The sequence below is a fragment of the Ranitomeya imitator genome, chromosome 1, assembly GCF_032444005.1.
Source record: "Ranitomeya imitator isolate aRanImi1 chromosome 1, aRanImi1.pri, whole genome shotgun sequence".
NCBI classification, from domain to species: Eukaryota; Metazoa; Chordata; class Amphibia; order Anura; family Dendrobatidae; genus Ranitomeya; species Ranitomeya imitator.
Genome location: NC_091282.1, coordinates 1,224,054,617 through 1,224,081,708, shown reverse-complemented (window position 1 = coordinate 1,224,081,708; position 27,092 = coordinate 1,224,054,617). Strand labels below are relative to the sequence as shown.

Below are 27,092 nucleotides of genomic sequence, written 5' to 3'. Positions count from 1 at the left end.
AGGGTCAGGATGATATAGAAGTATATTGTCAGAAATTTAGGAAATGGTCAGTACTCACTCAGTGGAATGAATCTGCGCTGGCAGCTTTGTTCAGAAAGGGTCTCTCTGAGGCTCTTAAGGATGTCATGGTGGGATTTCCTATGCCTGCTGGTTTGAATGAGTCTTTGTCTTTGGCCATTCAAATCGGTCGACGCTTGCGCGAGCGTAAATCTGTGCACCATTTGGCGGTATTGCCTGAGGTTAAACCTGAGCCTATGCAGTGCGATAGGACTATGACCAGAGTTGAACGGCAGGAATACAGACGTCTGAATGGGCTATGTTTCTACTGTGGTGATTCCACTCATGCTATTTCTGATTGTCCTAAACGCACTAGGCGGTTCGATAGCTCTGCCGTTATTGGTACTGTACAGTCCAAATTCCTTCTGTCCATTACCCTGATATGCTCTTTGTCGTCGTTTTCTGTCATGGCGTTTTGTGGATTCAGGCGCTGCCCTGAATCTGATGGATTTGGATTATGCTAAACGTTGTGGGTTTTTCTTGGAGCCTTTGCGGTGTCCTATTCCATTGAGAGGAATTGATGCTACACCTTTGGCCAAGAATAAACCTCAGTACTGGGCCCAGCTGACCATGTGCATGGCTCCTGCACATCAGGAAGTTATTCGCTTTCTGGTGCTACATAATCTGCATGATGTGGTCGTGTTGGGGTTGCCATGGCTACAAACCCATAATCCAGTATTGGATTGGAATTCCATGTCGGTATCCAGCTGGGGTTGTCAGGGGGTACATGGTGATGTTCCATTTTTGTCGATTTCGTCATCCACCCCTTCTGAGGTCCCAGAGTTCTTGTCTGATTATCAGGATGTATTTGAAGAGCCCAAGTCCGATGCCCTACCTCCGCATAGGGATTGTGATTGTGCTATCAATTTGATTCCTGGTAGTAAATTCCCTAAAGGTCGATTATTTAATTTATCCGTGCCCGAACACGCCGCTATGCGCAGTTATGTGAAGGAATCCCTGGAGAAGGGACATATTCGCCCATCGTCATCACCACTAGGAGCAGGGTTCTTCTTTGTAGCCAAGAAGGATGGTTCGCTGAGACCGTGTATTGATTACCGCCTTCTTAATAAGATCACTGTTAAATTTCAGTATCCCTTGCCATTGTTATCTGACTTGTTTGCTCGGATTAAGGGGGCTAGTTGGTTCAGTAAGATAGATCTTCGTGGTGCGTATAATCTGGTGAGAATCAGGCAAGGAGATGAATGGAAAACTGCATTTAATACGCCCGAGGGTCATTTTGAGTATCTAGTGATGCCGTTCGGACTTGCCAATGCTCCATCTGTGTTTCAGTCTTTTATGCATGACATCTTTCGTGAGTATCTGGATAAATTCCTGATTGTTTACTTGGATGACATTTTGATCTTCTCAGATGATTGGGAGTCTCATGTGAAGCAGGTCAGAATGGTTTTTCAGGTCCTGCGTGCTAATTCTTTGTTTGTGAAGGGATCAAAGTGTCTCTTCGGTGTGCAGAAAGTTTCATTTTTGGGGTTCATCTTTACCCCTTCTACTATCGAGATGGATCCAGTTAAGGTCCAAGCCATCCAGGATTGGATTCAGCCGACATCTCTGAAAAGTCTGCAAAAGTTCCTGGGCTTTGCTAATTTTTATCGTCGCTTCATCTGTAATTTTTCTAGCATTGCCAAACCATTGACCGATTTGACCAAGAAGGGTGCTGATTTGGTCTTCTGCTGCTGTGGAAGCTTTTCAGGAGTTGAAGCGTCGTTTTTGTTCTGCCCCTGTGTTGTGTCAGCCAGATGTTTCTCTTCCGTTCCAGGTCGAGGTTGATGCTTCTGAGATTGGAGCAGGGGCGGTTTTGTCACAGAGAGCTTCTGATTGCTCAGTGACGAAACCATGTGCTTTCTTTTCCAGGAAGTTTTCGCCCGCTGAGCGTAATTATGATGTGGGCAACCGAGAGTTGCTGGCCATGAAGTGGGCATTCGAGGAATGGCGCCATTGGCTTGAAGGAGCTAAGCATCGCGTGGTGGTATTGACTGATCATAAGAACTTGACTTATCTCGAGTCTGCCAAGCGCTTGAATCCTAGACAGGCCCGTTGGTCGTTATTTTTTGCCCGCTTCGACTTTGTGATTTTGTACCTTCCGGTCTCTAAAAATGTGAAGGCGGATGCTCTGTCTAGGAGTTTTGTGCCCGACTCTCCGGGTTTATCTGAGCCAGCGGGTATCCTCAAGGAAGGAGTCATTGTGTCTGCCATCTCCCCTGATTTGCGGCGGGTGCTGCAAAAATTTCAGGCGAATAAACTTGATCGTTGTCCAGCGGAGAAACTGTTCGTCCCTGATAGGTGGACTAATAAACTTATCTCTGAACTTCATTGTTCGGTGTTGGCTGGTCATCCTGGAATCTTTGGTACCAGAGAGTTAGTGGCTAGATCCTTCTGGTGGCCATCTCTGTCACGGGATGTACGTACTTTTGTGCAGTCCTGTGGGATTTGTGCTAGGGCTAAGCCCTGCTGTTCTCGTGCCAGTGGGTTGCTTTTGCCCTTGCCGGTCCCAAAGAGGCCTTGGACACATATTTCGATGGATTTCATTTCTGACCTTCCCGTTTCTCAAAAGATGTCAGTCATTTGGGTGGTCTGTAATCGCTTTTCTAAAATGGTCCATCTGGTGCCCTTGGTTAAATTGCCTTCCTCCTCTGATTTGGTGCCTTTGTTTTTCCAGCATGTGGTTCGTTTGCATGGCATTCCTGAGAATATTGTTTCTGACAGAGGTTCCCAGTTTGTTTCGAGGTTTTGGCGAGCCTTTTGTGGTAGGATGGGCATTGACCTATCCTTTTCCTCGGCTTTCCATCCTCAGACTAATGGCCAGACCGAACGAACCAATCAGACCTTGGAAACATATCTGAGATGTTTTGTTTCTGCTGACCAGGATGATTGGGTGTCCTTTTTGCCGTTGGCTGAGTTCGCCCTTAATAATCGGGCCAGCTCGGCTACCTTGGTTTCTCCATTTTTTTGCAATTCTGGGTTCCATCCTCGTTTCTCTTCAGGACAGGTTGAGTCTTCGGACTGTCCTGGTGTGGATTCTGTGGTGGACAGGTTGCAGCAGATCTGGACTCAGGTAGTGGACAATTTGACCTTGTCCCAGGAAAAGGCTCAACTTTTCGCTAATCGCAGACGCCGTGTGGGTCCCCGACTTCGTGTTGGGGATCTGGTTTGGTTATCTTCTCGTCATATTCCTATGAAGGTTTCCTCTCCTAAATTTAAACCTCATTTTATTGGTCCGTATAGGATTTCTAAGGTTCTCAATCCTGTGTCTTTTCGTTTGACCCTCCCAGACTCCTTTTCCATACATAATGTATTCCATAGGTCGTTGTTGCGGAGATACGTGGCACCTATGGTTCCATCTGTTGAGCCTCCTGCCCCGGTTTTGGTGGAGGGGGAACTGGAGTATATTGTGGAGAAGATTTTGGATTCTCGTGTTTCTAGACGGAAACTCCAGTATCTGGTTAAATGGAAGGGTTATGCTCAGGAAGATAATTCCTGGGTTTTTGCCTCTGATGTTCATGCTCCCGATCTTGTTCGTGCCTTTCATGCGGCTCATCCTGGTCGGCCTGGGGGCTCTGGTGAGGGTTCGGTGACCCCTCCTCAAGGGGGGGGTACTGTTGTGAATTCTGTGGCTGAATTCACTCCTGTGGTCACAAGTGGTACTGCAGCTTCTGAGCTTCCTTCCTCAGGTGTTCTGGTGAGCTCGTTAACTGCTTCGTTACTTAACTCCGCCTGATGCTGCTATCCCTGCTCCTTGTCAATGTTCCAGTGTTGGATCTGAGCTTCTCCTGATTGTTCCTGTGACCTGCTGCTCTGTATAGCTAAGTGCTTTTTTGCTATTTTGTTGCTTTTTTTCTGTCCAGCTTGTCTTTTGTTTTGCTGGTAGCTCTGAGAAGCAAAGGGTGTACCGCCGTGCCGTTAGTTCGGCACGGTGGGTCTTTTTTGCCCCCTTTGCGTGGTTTTTGCTTTAGGGTTTTTTGTAGACTGCAAAGTTCGCTTTACTATCCTCGCTCTGTCTAAGATTATCGGGCCCCACTTTGCTGAATCTATTTCATCCCTACGTTTTGTCTTTTCATCTTACTCACAGTCATTATATGTGGGGGGCTGCCTTTTCCTTTGGGGTATTTCTCTGGGGGCAAGTCAGGCCTATTTTTCTATCTTCAGGCTAGCTAGTTTCTTAGGCTGTGCCGAGTTGCATAGGTAGTTGCTAGGCGCAATCCACAGCCGCTATTAGTTGTGTTTAGGATAGGATCAGGTGTGCAGTCTACAGAGTTTCCACGTCTCAGAGCTCGTTCTTTTGTTTTTGGGTATTTGTCAGATCACTGTGTGCGCTCGGATCGCTAGGCACACTGTGTCTCTGGATTGCCTTCATTACACCCATCATTAGCAGACATAACAATAACCCTTCCATTTAACCAGATACTGGAGTTTCCGTCTTGAAACACGAGAATCCAAAATCTTCTCCACAATATACTCCAATTCCCCCCCCACCAAAACCGGGGCAGGAGGCTCAACAGATGGAACCATAGGTGCCACGTATCTCCGCAACAATGACCTATGGAATACGTTATGTATGGAAAAAGATTCTGGGAGGGTCAGACGAAAAGACACAGGATTAAGAACCTCAGAAATCCTATACGGACCAATAAAACGAGGTTTAAACTTAGGAGAGGAAACCTTCATAGGAACATGACGAGAAGACAACCAAACCAGATCCCCAACACGAAGTCGGGGACCCACACGGCGTCTGCGATTAGCAAAAAGTTGAGCCTTCTCCTGGGACAAGGTCAAATTGTCCACTACCTGAGTCCAAATCTGCTGCAACCTGTCCACCACAGTATCCACACCAGGACAGTCCGAAGACTCAACCTGTCCCGAAGAGAAACGAGGATGGAACCCAGAATTGCAGAAAAACGGCGAAACCAAGGTAGCCGAGCTGGCCCGATTATTAAGGGCGAACTCAGCCAAAGGCAAAAAGGACACCCAGTCATCCTGATCAGCAGAAACAAAGCATCTTAGATATGTTTCCAAGGTCTGATTGGTTCGTTCGGTCTGGCCATTAGTCTGAGGATGGAAAGCCGAGGAAAAAGACAAGTCAATGCCCATCCTACCACAAAAGGCTCGCTAAAACCTCGAATCAAACTGGGAACCTCTGTCAGAAACAATATTCTCTGGAATGCCATGCAAACGAACCACATGCTGGAAGAACAAAGGCACCAAATCAGAGGAGGAAGGCAATTTAGACAAGGGTACCAGATGGACCATCTTAGAAAAGCGATCACAGACCACCCAAATGACTGACATCTTTTGAGAAACAGGAAGGTCAGAAATAAAATCCATAGAGATATGTGTCCAAGGCCTCTTCGGGACCGGCAAGGGCAAAAGCAACCCACTGGCACGAGAACAGCAGGGCTTAGCCCGAGCACAAATCCCACAGGACTGCACAAAAGTACGCACATCCCGCGACAGAGACGGCCACCAAAAGGATCTAGCCACTAACTCTCTGGTACCAAAGATTCCAGGATGACCAGCCAACACAGAACAATGAAGTTCAGAGATAACTCTATTCGTCCACCTATCAGGGACGAACAGTTTCTCCGCTGGGCAACGATCAGGTTTATTAGCCTGAAATTTTTGCAGCACCCGCCGCAAATCAGGGGAGATGGCAGACACAATTACTCCTTCCTTGAGGATACCCGCCGGCTCAGATAAACCCGGAGAGTCGGGAACTCCTAGACAGAGCATCCGCCTTCACATTTTTAGAGCCCGGAAGGTACGAAATCACAAAGTCAAAACGGGCAAAAAACAACGACCAACGAGCTTGTCTAGGATTCAAGCGCTTGGCAGACTCGAGATAAGTCAAGTTCTTATGATCAGTCAATACCACCATGCGATGCTTAGCTCCTTCAAGCCAATGACGCCACTCCTCGAATGCCCACTTCATGGCCAGCAACTCTCGGTTGCCCACATCATAATTTCGCTCAGCAGGCGAAAACTTCCTGGAAAAGAAGGCGCATGGTTTCATCACCGAGCAATCAGAAATTCTCTGCGACAAAACAGCCCCTGCTCCAATCTCAGAAGCATCAACCTCGACCTGGAACGGAAGAGAAACATCCGGTTGACACAACACAGGGGCAGAACAAAAACGACGCTTCAACTCTTGAAAAGCTTCCACAGCAGCAGAAGACCAATTGACCAAATCAGCACCCTTCTTGGTCAAATCGGTCAATGGTTTGGCAATGCTAGAAAAATTGCAGATGAAGCGACGATAAAAATTAGCAAAGCCCAGGAACTTTTGCAGACTTTTCAGAGATGTCGGCTGAGTCCAATCATGGATGGCCTGGACCTTAACCGGATCCATCTCGATAGTAGAAGGGGAAAAGATGAACCCCAAAAATGAAACCTTCTGCACACCAAACAGACACTTTGTTCCCTGTTGTGAATTCTGTGGCTGAGTTCACTTCTGTGGTCACAAGTGGTATTGCAGTCTCTGGGCTTCCTCCCTCAGGTGTTTTGGTGAGCTCGTTGGCTGCCTTGCTATTTAGCTCCACCTGAGTCTGTCTTCCTTGCTCCTTGTCAATGTTCCAGTGTTGGATCTGAGCTACTGCATCTTTCCTTGGGCCTGCTGCTCTGCTAGATAAGTGCTTCTAGTTTGTTTTCTGTTTTTTCTGTCCAGCTTGCTATTAACTTTTGCTGGAAGCTCTGAGAAGCAAAGGGGTGCACCGCCGTGCTGTTAGTTCGGCACGGTGGGTCTTTTTGCCCCTTTGCGTGGTTTTCGTTTTAGGGTTTTTTGTAGACTGCATAGTTCTCTTTGCTATCCTCGCTCTGTCTAGAATATCGGGCCTCACTTTGCTGAATCTATTTCATTCCTACGTTTGTCTTTTCATCTTGCTAACAGTCATTATATGTGGGGGCTGCCTATTCCTTTGGGGTATTTCTCTGAGGTAAGTCAGGCTTGTATTTCTATCTTCAGGCTAGTCAGCTCCTCAGGCAGTGCCGAGTTGCATAGGTAGTGATAGGCGCAATCCACTGCTGCTTATAGTTGTGTGAGGATAGATCAGGTACTGCAGTCTACAGAGATTCCACGTCTCAGAGCTCGTCCTATTGTTTTTGGTTATTGCCAGATCTCTGTATGTGCGCTGATTACTGCACGCTGTGTTGCCTGATTGCCAGCCATAACAGTACAAGGAGCCGCAAACCACTAATGATTCCCAATAGAGGGAAAAAAGAAATCCTGACATCATTTTTTTTTCTTAGCTCTGTCTTCAGTCTTTTTTTCCCCTAGACATTAGAGTGCTTCAGGACACAGCTGTGGACATGGATATTCAGGCTCTGTGCTCCTCAATGGATAATCTCGTTGTAAATGTACAAAAGATTCAAGATACTATTGATCAGAAATCGATGCTAGAACCAAGAATTCCGATTCCTGATTTGTTTTTTGGTGACAGAACTAAGTTCCTGAGCTTCAGAAATAATTGTAAGCTATTTTTGGCCTTGAAACCTCATTCTTCTGGTAATCCTATTCAACAGGTTTTGATTATTATTTCTTTTTTGCGCGGCGACCCACAGGACTGGGCGTTTTCTCTTGCACCAGGAGATTCTGCATTGAGTAATGTTGATGCATTTTTCCAGGCGCTGGGATTGCTTTACGATGAGCCTAATTCAGTGGATCAGGCTGAGAAAAATCTGCTGGCTTTATGCCAGGGTCAGGATGATGTAGAAGTATATTGTCAGAAATTTAGGAAGTGGTCAGTACTCACTCTGTGGAATGAATCTGCACTAGCGGCTTTGTTCAGAAAGGGTCTCTCTGAAGCTCTTAAGGATGTAATGGTGGGATTTCCTATGCCTGCTGGTTTGAATGAGTCTATGTCCTTGGCCATTCAGATTGGTCGTCGCTTGCGCGAGCGTAAATCTGTGCACCATCTGGCGGTATTGTCTGAGAGTAAACCTGAGCCTATGCAGTGCGACAGGACTATGACTAAAGTAGAACGGCAAGAACACAGACGTCTGAACAGACTGTGTTTCTATTGTGGTGATTCTACTCATGCTATTTCTAATTGTCCTAAACGCACTAGGCGGTTCGATAGCTCTGCCGTTATTGGTACTGTACAGTCCAAATTCCTTTTGTCCATTACCTTAATGTGCTCTTTGTCATCGTATTCTGTCATGGCGTTTGTGGATTCAGGCGCTGCCCTGAATCTGATGGATTTGGATTATGCTAAACGTTGTGGATTTTTCTTGGAGCCTTTGCGGTGTCCTATTCCGTTGAGAGGAATTGATGCTACACCTTTGGCCAAGAATAAGCCTCAGTACTGGGCCCAGCTGACCATGTGCATGGCTCCTGCACATCAGGAAGTTATTCGCTTTCTGGTACTGCATAATTTGCATGATGTGGTCGTGTTGGGGTTGCCATGGCTACAAACCCATAATCCAGTATTGGATTGGAACTCTATGTCGGTAACCAGCTGGGGTTGTCAGGGAGTACATGGTGATGTTCCATTTTTGTCTATTTCGTCATCCATTCCTTCTGACATCCCAGAGTTCTTGTCGGACTTTCAGGATGTATTTGAAGAGTCCAAGTCTGATGCCCTACCTCCGCATAGGAATTGTGATTGTGCTATCGATTTGATTCCTGGTAGTAAATTCCCTAAGGGTCGTTTATTTAATTTGTCCGTACCTGAACACACCGCTATGCGCAGTTATGTGAAGGAGCCCCTGGAGAAGGGACATATTCGCCCATCGTCGTCACCATTGGGAGCAGGGTTCTTTTTTGTAGCCAAGAAGGATGGTTCGCTAAGACCGTGTATTGATTACCGCCTTCTTAATAAGATCACTGTTAAGTTTCAGTATCCCTTGCCATTGATTTCTGACTTGTTTGCTCGGATTAAGGGGGCTAGTTGGTTTACTAAGATTGATCTTCGTGGTGCGTATAATCTGGTGAGAATCAGGCAGGGAGATGAATGGAAAACGGCATTTAATACGCCCGAGGGTCATTTTGAGTATCTGGTGATGCCGTTCGGACTTGCCAATGCTCCATCTGTTTTTCAGTCTTTTATGCATGACATTTTCCGTGAGTATCTGGATAAATTCTTGATTGTTTACTTGGATGACATTTTGATCTTCTCAGATGATTGGGAGTCTCATGTGAGGCAGGTCAGAATGGTTTTCCAGGTACTGCGTGCTAATTCCTTGTTCGTGAAGGGATCAAAGTGTCTCTTCGGTGTGCAGAAAGTTTCATTTTTGGGGTTCATCTTTTCCCCTTCTACTATCGAGATGGATCCGGTTAAGGTTCAGGCCATCCAGGATTGGACTCAGCCGACATCTCTAAAAAGTCTGCAGAAATTCCTGGGCTTTGCTAATTTTTATCGTCGCTTCATCTGTAATTTTTCTAGCATTGCCAGACCATTGACCGATTTGACCAAGAAGGGTGCTGATTTGGTTAATTGGTCTTCTGCTGCCGTGGAAGCTTTTCAGGAGTTGAAGCGTCGTTTTTGCTGTGCCCCTGTGTTGTGTCAACCTGATGTTTCTCTTCCATTCCAGGTCGAGGTTGATGCTTCTGAGATTGGTGCAGGGGCGGTTTTGTCACAGAGAGGTTCTGGTTGCTCAGTGTTCAAACCATGTGCTTTCTTTTCCAGGAAATTTTCTGCTGCTGAGCGTAATTATGATGTGGGCAACCGAGAGTTGCTGGCCATGAAGTGGGCATTCGAGGAGTGGCGTCATTGGCTTGAGGGTGCTAAGCATCGCGTGGTGGTTTTGACTGATCATAAGAACCTTACTTATCTTGAGTCTGCCAAGCGCTTGAATCCTAGACAGGCCCGTTGGTTGTTATTTTTTGCTCGTTTTGATTTTGTGATTTCATACCTTCCGGGCTCTAAAAATGTGAAGGCGGATGCTCTGTCTAGGAGTTTTGTGCCCGACTCTCCGGGGTTATCTGAGCCGGCGAGTATCCTCAAGGAAGGAGTCATTGTGTCTGCCATCTCCCCTGATTTGCGGAGAGTGTTGCAGAAATTTCAGGCTAATAAACCTGATCGTTGTCCGGCCGAGAAACTGTTCGTCCCTGATAGGTGGACTAGTAAAGTTATCTCTGAACTTCATTGTTCGGTGCTGGCCGGTCATCCAGGAATCTTTGGTACCAGGGAGTTGGTTGCTAGATCCTTCTGGTGGCCGTCTCTGTCACGGGATGTGCGTGCTTTTGTGCAGTCCTGTGGAATTTGTGCTAGGGCTAAGCCCTGCTGTTCACGTGCCAGTGGGTTGCTTTTGCCCTTGCCGGTCCCGAAGAGGCCTTGGACACATATTTCGATGGATTTCATTTCTGACCTTCCCGTTTCTCAAAAAATGTCGGTCATTTGGGTGGTCTGTGATCGCTTTTCTAAAATGGTCCATCTGGTGCCCTTGGTTAAATTGCCTTCCTCCTCTGATTTGGTGCCTTTGTTCTTCCAGCATGTGGTTCGTTTACATGGCATTCCTGAGAATATTGTTTCTGACAGAGGTTCCCAGTTTGTCTCGAGGTTCTGGCGAGCCTTTTGTGGTAGGATGGGCATTGACCTATCTTTCTCCTCGGCCTTCCATCCTCAGACTAATGGCCAGACCGAACGAACCAATCAGACCTTGGAAACATATCTGAGATGTTTTGTTTCCGCTGACCAGGATGATTGGGTGTCATTTTTGCCGTTGGCTGAGTTCGCCCTTAATAATCGGGCCAGCTCGGCTACCTTGGTCTCTCCATTTTTCTGCAATTCTGGGTTCCATCCTCTTTTCTCTTCAGGACAGGTTGAGTCTTCGGACTATCCTGGTGTGGATTCTGTGGTGGACAGGTTGCAGCAGATCTGGACTCAGGTAGTGGACAATTTGACCTTGTCCCAGGAGAAGGCTCAGCTTTTCGCTAATCGCAGACGCCGTGTGGGACCCCGACTTCGTGTTGGGGATCTGGTTTGGTTATCTTCTCGTCATATTCCTATGAAGGTTTCCTCTCCTAAATTTAAACCTCATTTTATTGGTCCGTATAGGATTTCTGAGGTTCTCAATCCGGTGTCTTTTCGTCTGACCCTCCCAGACTCCTTTTCCATACATAATGTATTCCATAGGTCGTTGTTGAGGAGATACGTGGCACCTATGGTTCCATCTGTGGAGCCTCCTGCCCCTGTTTTGGTGGAGGGGGAATTGGAGTATATTGTGGAGAAGATTTTGGATTCTCGTGTCTCTAGACGGAAACTCCAGTATCTGGTCAAATGGAAGGGTTATGCTCAGGAAGATAATTCCTGGGTTTTTGCCTCTGATGTCCATGCCCCAGATCTTGTTCGTGCCTTTCATGTGGCTCATCCTGGTCGGCCTGGGGGTTCTGGTGAGGGTTCGGTGACCCCTCCTCAAGGGGGGGGGACTGTTGTGAATTCTGTGGCTGAGTTCACTTCTGTGGTCACAAGTGGTATTGCAGTCTCTGGGCTTCCTCTCTCAGGTGTTTTGGTGAGCTCGTTGGCTGCCTTGCTATTTAGCTCCACCTGAGTCTGTCTTCCTTGCTCCTTGTCAATGTTCCAGTGTTGGATCTGAGCTACTGCATCTTTCCTTGGGCCTGCTGCTCTGCTAGATAAGTGCTTCTAGTTTGTTTTCTGTTTTTTCTGTCCAGCTTGCTATTAACTTTTGCTGGAAGCTCTGAGAAGCAAAGGGGTGCACCGCCGTGCTGTTAGTTCGGCACAGTGGGTCTTTTTGCCCCTTTGCGTGGTTTTCGTTTTAGGGTTTTTTGTAGACTGCATAGTTCTCTTTGCTATCCTCGCTCTGTCTAGAATATCGGGCCTCACTTTGCTGAATCTATTTCATTCCTACGTTTGTCTTTTCATCTTGCTAACAGTCATTATATGTGGGGGCTGCCTATTCCTTTGGGGTATTTCTCTGAGGTAAGTCAGGCTTGTATTTCTATCTTCAGGCTAGTCAGCTCCTCAGGCAGTGCCGAGTTGCATAGGTAGTGATAGGCGCAATCCACTGCTGCTTATAGTTGTGTGAGGATAGATCAGGTACTGCAGTCTACAGAGATTCCACGTCTCAGAGCTCGTCCTATTGTTTTTGGTTATTGCCAGATCTCTGTATGTGCGCTGATTACTGCACGCTGTGTTGCCTGATTGCCAGCCATAACAGTTCCCTTCACAAACAAAGAATTAGCACGCAGGACCTGAAAAACCGTTCTGACCTGCTTCACATGAGACTCCCAATCATCCGAGAAGATCAAAATGTCATCCAAGTACACAATCAGGAATTTATCCAGGTACTCACGGAAGATGTCATGCATAAAGGATTGAAACACTGATGGAGCATTGGCAAGTCCGAACGGCATCACTAGATACTCAAAATGACCCTCGGGCGTATTAAATGCAGTTTTCCATTCATCGCCTTGCCTGATTCTCACCAGATTATACGCACCACGAACATCTATCTTTGTGAACCAACTAGCCCCCTTAATCCGAGCAAACAGATCAGATAACAATGGCAAGGGGTACTGAAATTTAACAGTGATCTTATTAAGAAGGCGGTAATCTATACACGGTCTTAGCGAACCATCCTTCTTGGCTACAAAAAAAAACCCTGCTCCTAATGGCGACGATGACGGGCGAATATGCCCCTTCTCCAGGGATTCCTTCACATAACTGCGCATAGCGGTGTGCTCAGGTACAGATAAATTAAACAATCGACCTTTTGGGAATTTACTACCAGGAATCAAATTGATAGCACAATCACAATCCCTATGCGGAGGTAGGGTATCGGACTTGGGCTCATCAAATACATCCGGTAATCAGACAAGAACTCTGGGACCTCAGAAGGGGTGGATGACGAAATTGACAGAAATGGAACATCACCATGTACCCCCTGACAACCCCAGCTGGACACCGACATGGATTTCCAATCTAATACTGGATTATGGACTTGTAGCCATGGCAACCCCAACACGACCACATCATGCAGATTATGTAGCACCAGAAAGCGAATATCCTCCTGATGTGCAGGAGCCATGCACATGGTCAGCTGGGTCCAGTACAAAGGCTTATTCTTGGCCAACGGCGTAGCATCAGTTCCTCTTAATGGAATAGGACACTGCAAGGGCTCCAATAAAAACCCACAACGCTTAGCATAATCCAAGTCCATCAAATTCAGGGCAGCGCCTGAATCCACAAACGCCATGACAGAATATGATGACAAAGAGCAGATCAAGGTAACGGACAGAAGAAATTTTGACTGTACCGTACCAATGGTGGCAAACCTAGCGAACCGCTTTGAGCGTTTAGGACAATCAGAGATGGCATGAGTGGAATCACCACAGTAGAAACACAGCCCATTCAGACGTCTGTGTTCATGCCGTTCAACTCTGGACAAAGTCCTATCGCACTGCATAGTCTCAGGTTTAATCTCAGGTAATACCGCCAAATGGTGCACAGATTTACGCTCACGCAAGCGTCGACCGATCTGAATGGCCAAAGACATAGATTCATTCAGACCATCAGGCATAGGAAATCCCACCATGACATCTTTAAGGGCTTCAGAGAGACCCCCTCTGAAAACCGCTGCGAGCGCAGCTTCATTCCATTGAGTGAGTACAGACCACTTTCTAAATTTCTGACAGTATACCTCTATCTCCTCCTGACCCTGACACAAAGCCAGCAAATTTTTCTCTGCCTGATCCACTGAATTAGGCTCATCGTACAGCAATCCGAGCGCCAGGAAAAACGCATCAACATTACTTAATGCAGGATCTCCCGGCGCAAGGAAAAATGCCCAGTCCTGAGGGTCACCACGCAAAAAAGAAATAATAATTCTCACTTGTTGAGCTGGGTAACCAGAGGAGTGAGGTTTCAAGGCCAAAAACAGTTTGCAATTATTTTTGAAATTCACAAACTTGACTCTATCACCAAAAAACAGATCAGGAATAGGAATTCTTGGTTCTAACATAGGCTTCTGAACTACCAAGTCTTGAATCTTTTGTACATTTATAACGAGATTATCCATGGAAGAGCACAGACCCTGAATATCCATGTCCACACCTGTGTCCTGAACCACCCAAATGTCTAGGGGAAAAAAAAAAGACAAAATACAGTGCAAAGGAAAAAAAATGGTCTCAGAACTTCTCTTTTCCCTCTATTGAGAAACATTAGTACTTTTGGCTTCCTGTACTGTTATGATAGGCAATTCAGAAACACAATGTACATAGCGATCAGAGCACATACAGTGATCTGACAATAACCCAAAATAATAGAACGAGCTCTGAGACGTGGAATCTCTGTAGACCGCAATTCCTGATCCTCTCCAAACACAACTAGAGGCAGCCGTGGATTGCGCCTAACGCTACCTATGCAACTCGGCACAGCCTGAGAAACTGACTAGCCTGAAGATAGAAAAAATAAGCCTACCTTGCCTCAGAGAAATACCCCAAAGGAAAAGGCAGCCCCCCACATATAATGACTGTGAGTTAAGATGAAAAGACAAACGTAGGGATGAAATAGATTCAGCAAAGTGAGGCCCGATATTCTACACAGAACGAGGATAGAAAAGATAACTTTGCGGTCTACACAAAACCCTAAAGAAAACCACGCAAAGGGGGCAAAAAGACCCTCCGTACCGAACTAACGGCACGGAGGTACACCCCTTGCGTCCCAGAGCTTCCAGCAAAACAAATAGACAAGCTGGACAGAAAAAATAGCAACAAATAGCAAAGAAGCACTTAGCTATGCAGAGCAGCAGGCCACAGGAATGATCCAGAGATACACAAGTCCAACACTGGAACATTGACAGGAAGCATGGATAAAAGCATTAGGTGGAGTTAAGTAGAGAAGCAGCTAATGAGCTCACCAGATCACCTGAGGGAGGAAACTCAGAAGCTGCAGTACCACTTTCCTCCACAAACGGAAGCTCCCAGAGAGAATCAGCCGAAGTACCACTTGTGACCACAGGAGTGAATTCTGCCACAGAATTCACAACAGTGGACACAGCATATCAGTGGGAAGGAAGAGTATATGGACTATGTTATCCTCTCAGCTGGATTGTTGGATTTTTATCCTGTTAATGAACTGCATTCGTGTTCTGGACTATTTTATCCTTTATGTGGTGGATCGTTTATGGACCTTTCGTATTTTGCCTAAATAAAGGTCTTGGAATTGTTTACTATACTCTAGCTCTGTTGATTGTGTGATATCGGACGAAAACCCTGTGACACAAGTGAATAGAAGAAACTTTGCAATATATCTTATCAGAGAAATGTTCTTTCCTTCACATTTATGAGCCACTTTCCCCCTGACCTAGTCTCCTGAATACATCCTGCATTCTGAAAAAACAGCTCAGCTCTGTCCTGCTCAACACAAGATGGCAAAATGGTGTGTCAGGGATGGGAGGAGTGAGGAACAGAGTGAGACAACAGGCAGAGGGAGACACAGGAAGAAGGTGCTGAGCTTTTTACTAAGTCTTTACCAAACCCAGGAGCTGTATTCATATCTGCACCGCTCAGTACAGCTGTGTAATTTCCTCCAAACTCTGCTTCTTGTGTGACATAAAAGGCATTATAAACAGGAATTTATTCTTGAGTGTTGTGCTGTGCATGGGAGATATCGTAGCAGCCAGTCTCTTCTCACTAGCTCAGAGACAATTGCGAATTATGAAGCTGCACAGGAGAAAACTTCTAAAAATTCAGGATGCAATCGTCAGGAGTTCGGCTCATAATAATCCCACCAACCCAGAGAATAAAAGGGTGAATGCAACCTGTGTGAAAAGAGCAGTTGTCAGCATGTGTGACCACTAGTGATGAGTGAGTATACTCGTTGGTCGGGTGGTCTCCGAGTATTTGTTAGTGTCCAGAGATTTAGTTTTTATCCCCTCAGCTGAATGATCTACAGCTATTAGCCTGCCTGAGTACATGTGGGGGTTGCCTGGTTGCTATAGGACCCCCACATGTACTTAGCCTGGCTAATAGCTGTAAATCATTCAGCTGCCGAAATGAAAACTTAATCTCCGAACACTAGCAAATACTCGGAGGTCACCCGAGCAACGAGTACACTCGCTCATCACTAGTGACCACCACTCCTACAGACCAGAAGTGGTCACACATGCTCAGTACTGGGACTTTGGAGCCCTTAGACCTTTAGTGATCATCACCCATCCTGGTGAGAATTGATGATATGTTGCTTATAGGACGATCACGTTGGTATTGGGGGGACAATACTCACAGAACACCGCTAGTTGACCTGCATTTGATGACACTCGGCCCATAGAATTCTGCACTTCACATCGATATTCCCCGTGGTCACTCCTGGTTAGGCTGTGGAACGTAATCATCCTTTCTTCGGAAACGCGTTGTCCGTCCTTGTACCAGGTGTAAGTGGCAATTGCGGGGTTGCTGCTATTAACCTGACAGGACAGGGTCACAGAATCCCCCTGTTTGAGATTTCGGTCTGAAGGTTGTAAGATCATTTTCACTCCTTTGGGGGAATCTGTAGGCGAATTAATAACAAAAAAAAACCCATGAGTGCAGAAAACGGTCCTTACATTTATATCACGAGTACAATTAACCCCGTCCTGGTTTTCTATTTTTGCACTTTAGCTTTTCCCTCCCTGTCTTCCAAGAGCCATCACGTGATGTACTGGAAAGTGGGAGAACATTTTTTTTAAATTGTATTTTCAGCATTCAATATATGATGAAAATCTCCTGGCAATGTGATTCTCTGGCTGATTACGATTATGGTGATACCACACATGCATGGATTTTGTTTTATTTAAGTGGTGAAAAAAAATCACAAATTTGTTAAAAAAACCAAACATTTTGTTTGTGTCTATTTTTCGAGACCCATAAAGTTTTCAATTTTAAGAGTTTTTTTTGCAGCGCCGTGGTGACCGAAAAACGCAATCCTGGCATTTTGGAATACACAGTAAGGCCGGTTTCACACGTCAGTGCCTCCGGTACGTGTAGTGATAGTTTTCTCACGTACCGGAGACACTAACACAAGTATGCACATTCAAATTAATGGGTCTATGCAGATGCCAGCGTGTTTTCACGGACCGTGTGTCCATGTGAAAAGCACGCAGACATGTCCGTTTTATCTGGACCCACGGCCCACCAAACAGCCCGCACACATGCACACAGAGAACAATATACACTGTCCTCTGTGCACATGGACGGCCGCTGGGAAGCAGCGCTACTGTAAGCTGCTGTTCCCCTGCGTGTGGTGCTGAACGCGGCTGTCATCCCTTCTCAACTGCTCGGACGGCGATCGGGGGAGAATGAATGAAAAAAAAAACATGTGGGGTACCCCCTATATTTTAAAACCAACCCAGCAAAACTCACAAGTGCGGGCTGCTGTTCTCAGGCTGGTAAGGGGCCATGGATATGGGTGCCCCAGCCTAATAACAGCAGTTCGCATCTGCCCGGTTCTTCCCACTTGCCGTGTAGCAGTGGCAAGTGGGGTAATGAGGGGTTAATGTCACCTTCCTATTGTAAGGTGACATTAATAAGACACCTATCCATTACTAATCATATAGTAGTTAAAGGGTTAATCAAATACACCACACAGTAAGAGAAAGTCTTTTAATTAAAAAAAAAAATATACACAGTTTATCCATCTTTATTAGTCTGCCATTCCAAGTGAAGCCCTCAATCTCCTGGAAAAAAAGTCAAAATAATAAACCAACAATATACCAATACCTGTCCGGCGTACAGTCAGTCCCACGCAGTAATCCATATCTGGGGCATTTACAGTTTACAATCGGGACCGATGTTAATGCGGCCGCTCCTGGCTGTAAACTACTGGGAAATGAATGAAATGCAGGGAACGGAGCTTCAATGACTAGTGGTGATGTCACCGAAGCTGCGCTCCCTGCCGGCATGAACTCAAATGAACTCTTCAGCGTGGGAAAATCAGAAGGCATTTTCCAACGCTGAAGTGTTCATTTTAGTTCATGCTGCGAGGAAGCGCAGACTCAGTGACGTCACCGCTAGTCACTGAAGCTCTGCTCCCTGCATTTCATTCATTCCCCAGTAGTTTACAGCAAGGCCCCCTTATAGAGTATACTGCAGCCCCCCTCAGAGTATACTGAAGCCCCCTCATAAAGTATGATGTAGGCCCCTCATAGAGTATAATTAAGCCCCCCCTTTGGAATATAATGCAGTCCCCCTCAAAGTATAATGCAGCCCATCTCAGAGTATAATGCAATCCCCCTGAGTATAATGCAGCCGCTTCAGATTATAATGCAGGCCCCTCAGAGTATAATGTAGCCCCACAAACACTGTATAATGCAGCTCCCCCACAGTATAATGCAGCTCCCCCAGAGTATAATGCACCACGCACACAGTGTAATTCAGCCCTCCCCCACACAGTATAGTTCAGTCCCCCACAAGCACACAGATAGTATAGTGCAGCTCCCCCACACACATAGTATAATGCAGCCCCACCATTCACAGTATAATGCAGCCCATACACACAGCATTTTGCAGACCCCCCACAAACACAGTATAGTGCAGTCCCTCACACACAGTATAATGCAGCCTCCCCACATACACAGTATAGTGCATTCCCCCACACAGTATAATGAAGTCCCCCACACAAACAGTATAGTGCAGTCGCCCCACACACAGTACAGTGCAGCCCCCCACATACACAGTAGGGTGCAGCCCCCACACACACAGTATAATGCAGCCCCCCACACGCAGTATACTACTCACCCACACAGTATAGTACACTTTCCCCACAAACAGTATAATGCAGCCCCCATCTTGCTGTATAATACAGCCTCCACACACACAGTATAGTCCAGTCCCCCCCACACCCCCACACCCAGTAAAACCAGTAAAGTGCAGCAGCCACACACACTATAATGTACACACAGTATAATTCACACATACACAAATGCAATACTTACCTCTCCTGCTCGCCCCCCCCCCCCACTGTTCTGGCTTCTGCAGAGCATCTCAGTGTCTCATCAGCTCCACTGCTGGTACATGCTGAGTCACAAGCAGATGGGGAGTTAGGGGAGACGGAGCGTCATCTGACTCTCTCCTCCATCACTGCTTTCAACTGTATCGGCATCTATGATGCTGATAAGTTGAATGCAGGAGGGTTGCACCAGGCCCCTCTTACTGATGGGCTCCATAGCGGCCACGTAGTGTGCCGCTATTAATGGCAGGCCACTGGCTGGGGGCCCTTGGAAGTGCGGGGGCCCTAGGCAGCTGCCTGGTCTGCCTGCCTCTAACACTGGCCCTGTCAATACTGCATGATACCAGCTACTGAACTGAGACTGGTAAGTAAAGTTGGACTTGTCAAGGAGTACCGAGTGTCGTCTGGTTTATGTGCAGCTGTTCCTGGATCTGAAAGCAAGGAGAAAGCGGAGGCCTGCAGCTGAACCGTGAATATACTACAGCCCACACAAAGCACATGGGAATCAGGACACCGTTTATTTGTAGGGTGCCAAGGAGTGGGAACATAACAGCCCCTCGCCCATGACTACCACCTTGCACACTTTACACCGGCAGCATCTGCTACCTTCCAGCCACTTTGACCCCAATAATAACTGATCGGCAGGTAGCCAGGTGTCACATCCAAGCTTGGACTGGCCCACAGGAGAGCAGGAGAATCCCCTGGTGGGCCACCATCCTCGTATATGAGCAGTACTTGGCACATATACCTGAATCACTATGTACAGACAGAGGCGGAATCTTTTCATCTAACAATCTGTTCAGATCATTGTTATATAAATGCACTGATTAGTGATGAGCGAATATACTCGTTACTTGAGATTTCTCGAGCACGCTCGGGTGACCTCCGAGTATTTTTTAGTGCTCGGAAATTTAGTTTTTCTTGCCGCAGCTGAATGATTACATTTGTTAGCCAGCATAAGTACATGTGGGGATTCCCTAGCAACCAGACAACCCCCACATGTACTTATGCTGGCTAACAGATGTAAATCATTCAGCTGCGGCAAGAAAAACTAAATTTCCGAGCACTAAAAAATACTCGGAGGTCACCCGAGCGTGCTCGAGAAATCTCGAGTAATGAGTGTATTCGCTCATCACTAGTAATGATTGAGAATAATGTCATATTTGCATGTAGCCGGAATGTGGGGCCCTGGAGTTGGTTACTGGTGGGCCTTTGGCACCGCAGTCCAACCCCTTTCAGTTTAGCATCTTAGCAATTTTCACATTTTTATGGTCACATTCTGTGCTGACACAGACTAATAATTTAAGTATAAAATTCCACTCTCAGCTATCATTTTCTGGAGAAGAAGCTTCATCGGGTCTTCCTATAGAATATGAAGGCCAATATTATTCCAGAAGACATAATGGACAAGACATGACACAGTATATGCTGCTAAGGGAGGATCCAATTTTAAAAATATTGTTAGAAACAGCTGCAAATGTTGTAGAGTAAAGGAGAAATGTATCATTGGCTTCTCTGACCCCGGAGATCCAGCGCTGATGCTCCGGTGGTCCCTCTAGTCCTGGTTACAAGCGTCCGTCAGTGCAATCAGTGGCCTCAGCGATCATGTGCTGTAACGGCAATATGGTGGCTTTCATAACTTGGTGGTGGCACCAGAAGCCCAACATATGACTGCTGGAGCCGCTGCTCACGTGATGGGGGCGTGTAAACAAAAACTGGGAAGACGCCAGATGGTCAGCTCTGGATAACTAAGGGAAAAATAAAAAATGTGAACTTGGATAACAAATTCTTCTAATTAATGGACTTCACAAACAGTAAGGTAATTTAATCCTAAAAATAATCCTGAATGTGTCTAGAAACCTTCGGTTCATATTTCGAGGTCCTCCAGCCGGGCAGTGCTCGGAATTCCCACTTACGTGGCACATTGAGAATAATTTCTTTGCTTCTTTTTTTCAGTCCAAAAGAAACCTCACAGCTGATTTTTTTCTGGTTGTCCATCCAGGAGAAGCTTGTCGTCAGGTTCTTGGTATAAAGAACAGTTTTTGTGTCCATTTGTACTAAGTAGGAAATGTGCGATCTCTCTGAAGAGTGGCCCTTCCATTCTAATGACACTGAACCATCTGGACAGAAGTATGGTGTGGAGCACTGAAATGTTACCGAAGAGCCTTCACTGATGTTTGTTGGAACCACAACCTCAGGAGCAAGCGGATCATCTGTGGAAAGAGCACACATCATGGACAGTAGGTTAAAATGAAGGCGACGTATTCAAGGACTCAGTGTGATAAGATTCTCAAACTGGAGTCCATCATAGACCTTCTCATCAGGAAAGGTCTTATGCATCCATTAATTTAAAGCAGTTGTATAGTGAAAATAAGTTATCTGCAGGGTAGGTGACAACTTACTGTATAGATTGGTGAGGTCCAACCACTGGGACCTGCAGCGATCAACAGAACAGAATTTTTATTCTCCAATAAAATAGATTGACAGTGCGTATTATACCCGTCCACTGCTCCATTCATTCTTTCCAGCAGGCCCATAAAGAATGAATGTAGTGGTGGTCTGGTCGAGCATACGCCCTCTTCCTCCTCCTTTTCCTCCTCCTCCCATCAAAATTTGTATCGTTTATTGCACTCATCACATTCTACAGCACTGTGTTCTTACAATTGCTCATTTTGCCTTTCTACCCTGATAATTCTTCTGCTAGGAAGCCCTTTAGTGAAACGCGTGTAAGAGGGAATCGTGGTAACTGTTTCCACTCTACATGCATCTGACATGATTGTGTTAGTATTATACTTAGTCTTTAGCCTAAAGACACAAAAGAACACAGTGAGGTCAAAAATACTCTGTTGTAAAAAAATCACAGTAATAAGCAAGTGCTAGTCAAAAGATGGAAAAAACAGGGTATTTAGTTGATACTTTTTTTTGCAAAAAAATGTATACTAAGCTGCTCCACCAATCGTCAAGGTATACCCATATAGCGCAGTCCTAACTAATGTACAGTATATAATCCCTATCTGATGTATTTAAAAACCTGATCATCTGGATAGTACCTGTATAAGCAGGGTTCAGAGAGGGAATATCCATGTGGACATGCTGGATGGAACAGCTTAAGTGCAAATAACCCACAAAAGGAGTGGTGGAGTCCCTAGTTTTGTAGAAACAAGAGAACAATTATAGAACCAGAAACACATGGGCTACTTGCACAATGAACAAGTCTGTAAGAACCTGTTCACACCACCAAGAAACTTGAAGACACAAAAGAGCACAGTGAGGTAAAAAATACTCTGTTGTAAAAAAAATCACAGTAATAAGCAACTGCTAGTCAAAAGATGGAAAAAAAAACCAGGGTATTTAGTTGATACTTTTTTTTTGCAAAAAAATATATACTAAGCTACTCCACCAATCGTCAAGGTATACCCATATAGAGCAGTCCTATCTAATGTATATAATCCCTATCTGATGTATTTAAAAACCTGATAATATGTAGAGTACCTGTATAAGCAGGGTTCAGAGAGAAAATATCCATGTGGACATGCTGGATTGACCAGCTTTGATGCAAATGACCCATAAGGAGTGGTGGACTCACCAGTCTTGTAGAAACAAGAGAACAATTACAGAACCAGAAACACATGGGCTACTTGCACAATGAACAAGTCTGTAGGAACCTGTTCACACCACCAAGAAACTTGAAGACACAAAACTAGTCTTTAGCCTAATTGAAGTGTTTGCTCTTTATTGCCCCTCCAGCTGCACGGTATTCATTGAATACTCCATTCAGCATTGTTTGCTCTTTATATCATTAACCATTATTCTACTCGCCTTGTCTTCCATGTATACGATATCCTGGTTGTCTTGTGTATATACAGTATATTTAGGTGATAATGAAGCTCTAGAGCTTATTTAGGGATATCCCCTTTATTAGCATGCTATATCCCACAACCACCAGGTGGAGCCCTAGCATCTGGGGTATGTGCCTTTCTATTAATCCTTGTACTTGGCCATTATTTTGAATAGGAATTTTTATTTGCTTTTTTTCTGCTCTGCATCTTTTCCTTGAATACAGAACACATTGATATGAACCACAAGTTGCACAACATTGATTGAACACCCCATTTAGCGCTAATTAGCACTTTATACCCTTCATTATTTTACTTACCTTGTCTTCCATGAATATAGTGCGCTGGTTGTTGTGCATATATCTATAGGTTATATTGATCCTCTAGGGCTCATTTTAATAGCATGCTTATACAGGTGCTTGGTTATTTCACCTCTATTAATCCATTATTTTGTGCAGGAATTTGTATTTCCTATTTTTTGCCCTGTGTCTCATCATGGAATACGAAGCACATTGATATTAAATTTTGTGAAGTATTGTATCTATTGAAATATATATATGATTGATTACCACTTCTGTCTATGTAAAATATCCCCCTCTAGTTTTTATCTGCATATTTTATCCTGTTATACTTAATAAAGATAACCTTTGTAATTGATTATTTGGGTGGGTTATTTGCTGTTGGTATTTGGTCTACCCCACATAGTGGTATTGCCGCACATTTTCCTGTACTATCCTTGAAGCTGGGGTCTGCAGGTGTCCTACAAGGCTTTCGGGCTTAGGTCAGGAGACCTGCGAGCCGTCTGAGCTTTGTGGTCTGTGCTTGGACCAAGCTTCACGGACGTCTTCTTCAGAAGCCCTTGAGTAATTCCACATGGAAAATATTTGGGTATAGTCACTCCGATTTTTCTTTCCATAGACTTAGAACCGCCATAAAATCTAAACCCAACAAGTCTCCGGTAAAGTTGTCTTTTGGAGTTTTCGAGATTATGTTCTGTATTCTAATGTATTTTTGCACTGTGTTCACTCCACGGTCTCTCGAGATCAGTCACGATTGCATTCTGGAGACTCACCTGTAACTTTCAGATCGACGCCAATCTTGTCCATCCATTTATTGCCATTAATGACCTCAAATCGGAAAAAATATTTCCCGGAGTCCGATGTCTGAAGGTTTTTGATTAGGGTGGTGCAGTTTTTTGGCACCGGCTCGCCCAAAAATTCTAATCGGTTGCGAAAGGCCTCATCTGCTTGGTCGGTGGAATGGTACACTAGCTTTCGGGCACCGTCATAGTCTTTGTACCAGATTTTGACAATGCCATCCACGTCCTGAACGTCACTGGGGTAGTCATACGAACACGGCATTACGGCACAGGATCCGGCGACGCTCTTCACCGTATTGGGGTAAAATACATTCCAGTCGCAGTCGACGCCTAGAAAAATAAATATTAATTTATATCAGTTAGCTCGTGTAGGCTTTAATCTAAATAAAAAAAAACTGAAAAAGGAAAAAAGGATAACAATAAATCACTAGCTCAATTTCTTATTCCTCATCCTGAGGGAACTGAGATATTACCACTACACAGGGTCGGCCATTTATATGGATACACCTAAATCAAATGGGAATTGTTGGTGATATCAACTTCCTGTTTGTGGCACATTAGTATATGGGAGGGGGAAAACTTTTCAAGATGGGTGGTGACCATGGCGGCCATTTTGAAGTCGGCCATTTTGAATCCAACTTTATTTTTTTCAATGGGAAGAGGGTCACGTGACAGATCAAACTTATTGAGAATTTCACAAGAAAAACAATAGTGTGCTTCGTTTCTGAGTGCTGAGTTGTCAGAAAACTTTCGCTTTATCAATGTTATACCTTTCGCACTTAAAAGGATCAGAAAATACAACTTCAGCGGCAACATTTTCCCGCTTTTGAGCCTGTAACAAAAAAGACATAAAAATGAATAAACTACGTTTTTGAATATAATATTTCCTTAACTTTTAATAAAACACAATTAATAGCATCATTAAATGGGTTACTTTTAGGGCTGTGTCAATAAGCTCTCTTCTAGAATGAAGAAAGCGTTTTGTTTAGTACCGCCTCTGAGGTACCTTAAGAATCGATGTCCAACCCTTACAGCATAGCCACATATCTGTGTGTTCAGGTCTAAGTTCTACGGTGTGGACTTGGCAGCCTCACATATGGTTAGGAGGCTGTTGACTACAGGTAGGTAGACCTGTTGCCGGTCCATGTATCGCAGACAGTTGTGTGAATGTAGGCCTACACAAATCTTGCAACATGACTAAGGCTACTAGCTATATTGAAGTCTCCAACAAAATGAAGAAACACTAATCAGCAAATTAGCTAATATCTGTAGTCATGTTGTAAGAGTTGATGAAGAACAGGGACACCTTCTCTAGAGAGATACCGCCCATGAGGATCGGACCTCAACAGAACATACACAAGATTTATGTGTGAATACTTTTCTGCCCAATGATGACAGAAGTATTCTGGGAGTGATACCTTTATTGGCTAACCAGAAAATAATATGTTTGCAGCTTTCAGAGCACAGAGGCTCCTTCTTCAGACAAGATTGTAATCCTGCCTGAAGAAGGAGCCTCTGTGCTCTGAAAGCTTGCAAGCATATTATTTTCTGGTTAGCCAATAAAGGTATCACTCCCAGAATACTTCTGTCATCATTGGGCAGAAAAGTATTCACATCGATTTTTCTGGCTAACACGGTACCACAATACAATTTGTTATTGTACACAAGATTTCTGAAAGGCTTGGGATGACGTAAACTTATTTTGGGAATGTCAGTTGGTGGGGTTAGGGTGCCACCAGCCTGTCTTCAGAATGGAAATTTGCATATGGTTTGACATCTTAACATTTTCTTTAAAAAATTGTTTACTACTTAAGCTAATAATGCTATGGAAAGTGCTGGAGCAGAAGAGAATGGTAGTGGTGGTGTTTTGTTTTTTTCCGAGAGGCTAAGTATGCCAATATCCTGTACAGAGAGGAAAAGAACGTGATCTCTTGTGCCATCTATTGGATTTAGCAATCCTAAAATTCAATATCAACCCTTTAATGAGCTTTGCCACATGACTTAGGTCAAGAAGCCAAACCACGTACTGCATTTGCAGATGGACATTTTGGGGTGCTAGCCCCTCAGCAGTGCAAAACAGCAGGTCTGACTGGGCTACAATAGACTTTGACTGTGAGTTTAAAAGGGAACGTTTCTCCTTGTGAAGCATACCAACCAAGTGAAGGGAGACTTATAGGCCATGCAATGCTCTTCCGGGAATTTAAATATGCAAAGCTAAGGCTCATTAAAGGGCCGATATTGACATTTAGGATTTTAGGTGGCGCAAGAGTTCGAGTTCTTCCTCTCAAGAAATTATTTACATATTTTAATTCCCAAAGGAGCATTGTATGGCCTATAAGTCTCCTTACGCAGGCTTGGCACTATCCACAAGGAGAGGTAAAAAAAACACTGACAGGTTTCCTATAAGATTGTTTTTGTTTAGTGAAAAAAACTACCTAAGAAATGTGGAAAAAGTTCCTTACTTGCTATTAAATCGTAGAGATAATTTCTAACTTCTTTGCCGAGTTATTATCTCTTGAATTTTAGACCAATTTTAAGGCTGTATCAATATTCCCAACTACAAATCCTGCTGAAATGTTTCTACATCTAAAGGTTATTCTGTCTTTTTTTTTTTCATCTGAATTTGTTTATATTTTATCATCCAGTCTAAAAAGCAAAAAAAGTATTAGAGTGTAGATATTTGCATATCTGCATTACCTTTAGGGATAGCCAAGTTTCTCTCCTCCGGCCCGATATCTTGTGATGGATATTCGAGGCTTTTATATATTCTCTCATTTTATATGTTCCTCTTTTTGAAGTTCTTGTCAGCAATTTTATTTTCGATTTTTTTTTCTCTTGCTCCTAAATGAGGAAGAAAGTGATATCGTTGAAAGAGGCAAACAAAAATGTCCTCATCGTTTTACTGATTATTTTATTCCACAGCCAGTTGACATTTTATTTAATTGCTTAAATAAAAACAATATAGTGATTATCTGCCATCAGACCAAGCAAACTTCACCGGCTGGAAGAGTTGACAATAATAAGGGTCCAGGTTTGGTCTCTGGAGAAGCTTGGAAGAGTTTTCAAAGGCTCAAGGAGGAGTTTACGTTCGCTAATAACAGGTTTCAGCACTTTCTTCAACTTCAGTGCTGCCAAGACTCAAATTACAGCAATTTTAGATACAGGAGCCTCGGTTTTTAAGGTTGAAAGTAGACATACAGTGGGAAAAAT

The 27,092-nt window shown here is 44.7% G+C and overlaps 1 protein-coding gene across 1 annotated transcript in view; it reads right to left on the bottom strand.

Annotated features, from left to right (window-relative positions):
- Positions 1-26,611, bottom strand: part of SIGLEC1 (sialic acid binding Ig like lectin 1) — a 181,855-nt gene extending 155,244 nt beyond the window's left edge. The window contains exons 1-5 of the mRNA XM_069745100.1: positions 26,580-26,611; positions 24,653-24,714; positions 23,856-24,212; positions 20,864-21,160; positions 16,248-16,511 (exon numbers count right to left, since the gene is read on the bottom strand). Coding sequence (XP_069601201.1) covers positions 16,248-16,511; positions 20,864-21,160; positions 23,856-24,212; positions 24,653-24,698 — 964 coding nt within the window. The 5' untranslated portion in view covers positions 24,699-24,714; positions 26,580-26,611. The remainder of the gene's footprint in view (positions 1-16,247; positions 16,512-20,863; positions 21,161-23,855; positions 24,213-24,652; positions 24,715-26,579) is intronic.
- Between the last annotated feature and the right edge of the window lie 481 nt (positions 26,612-27,092).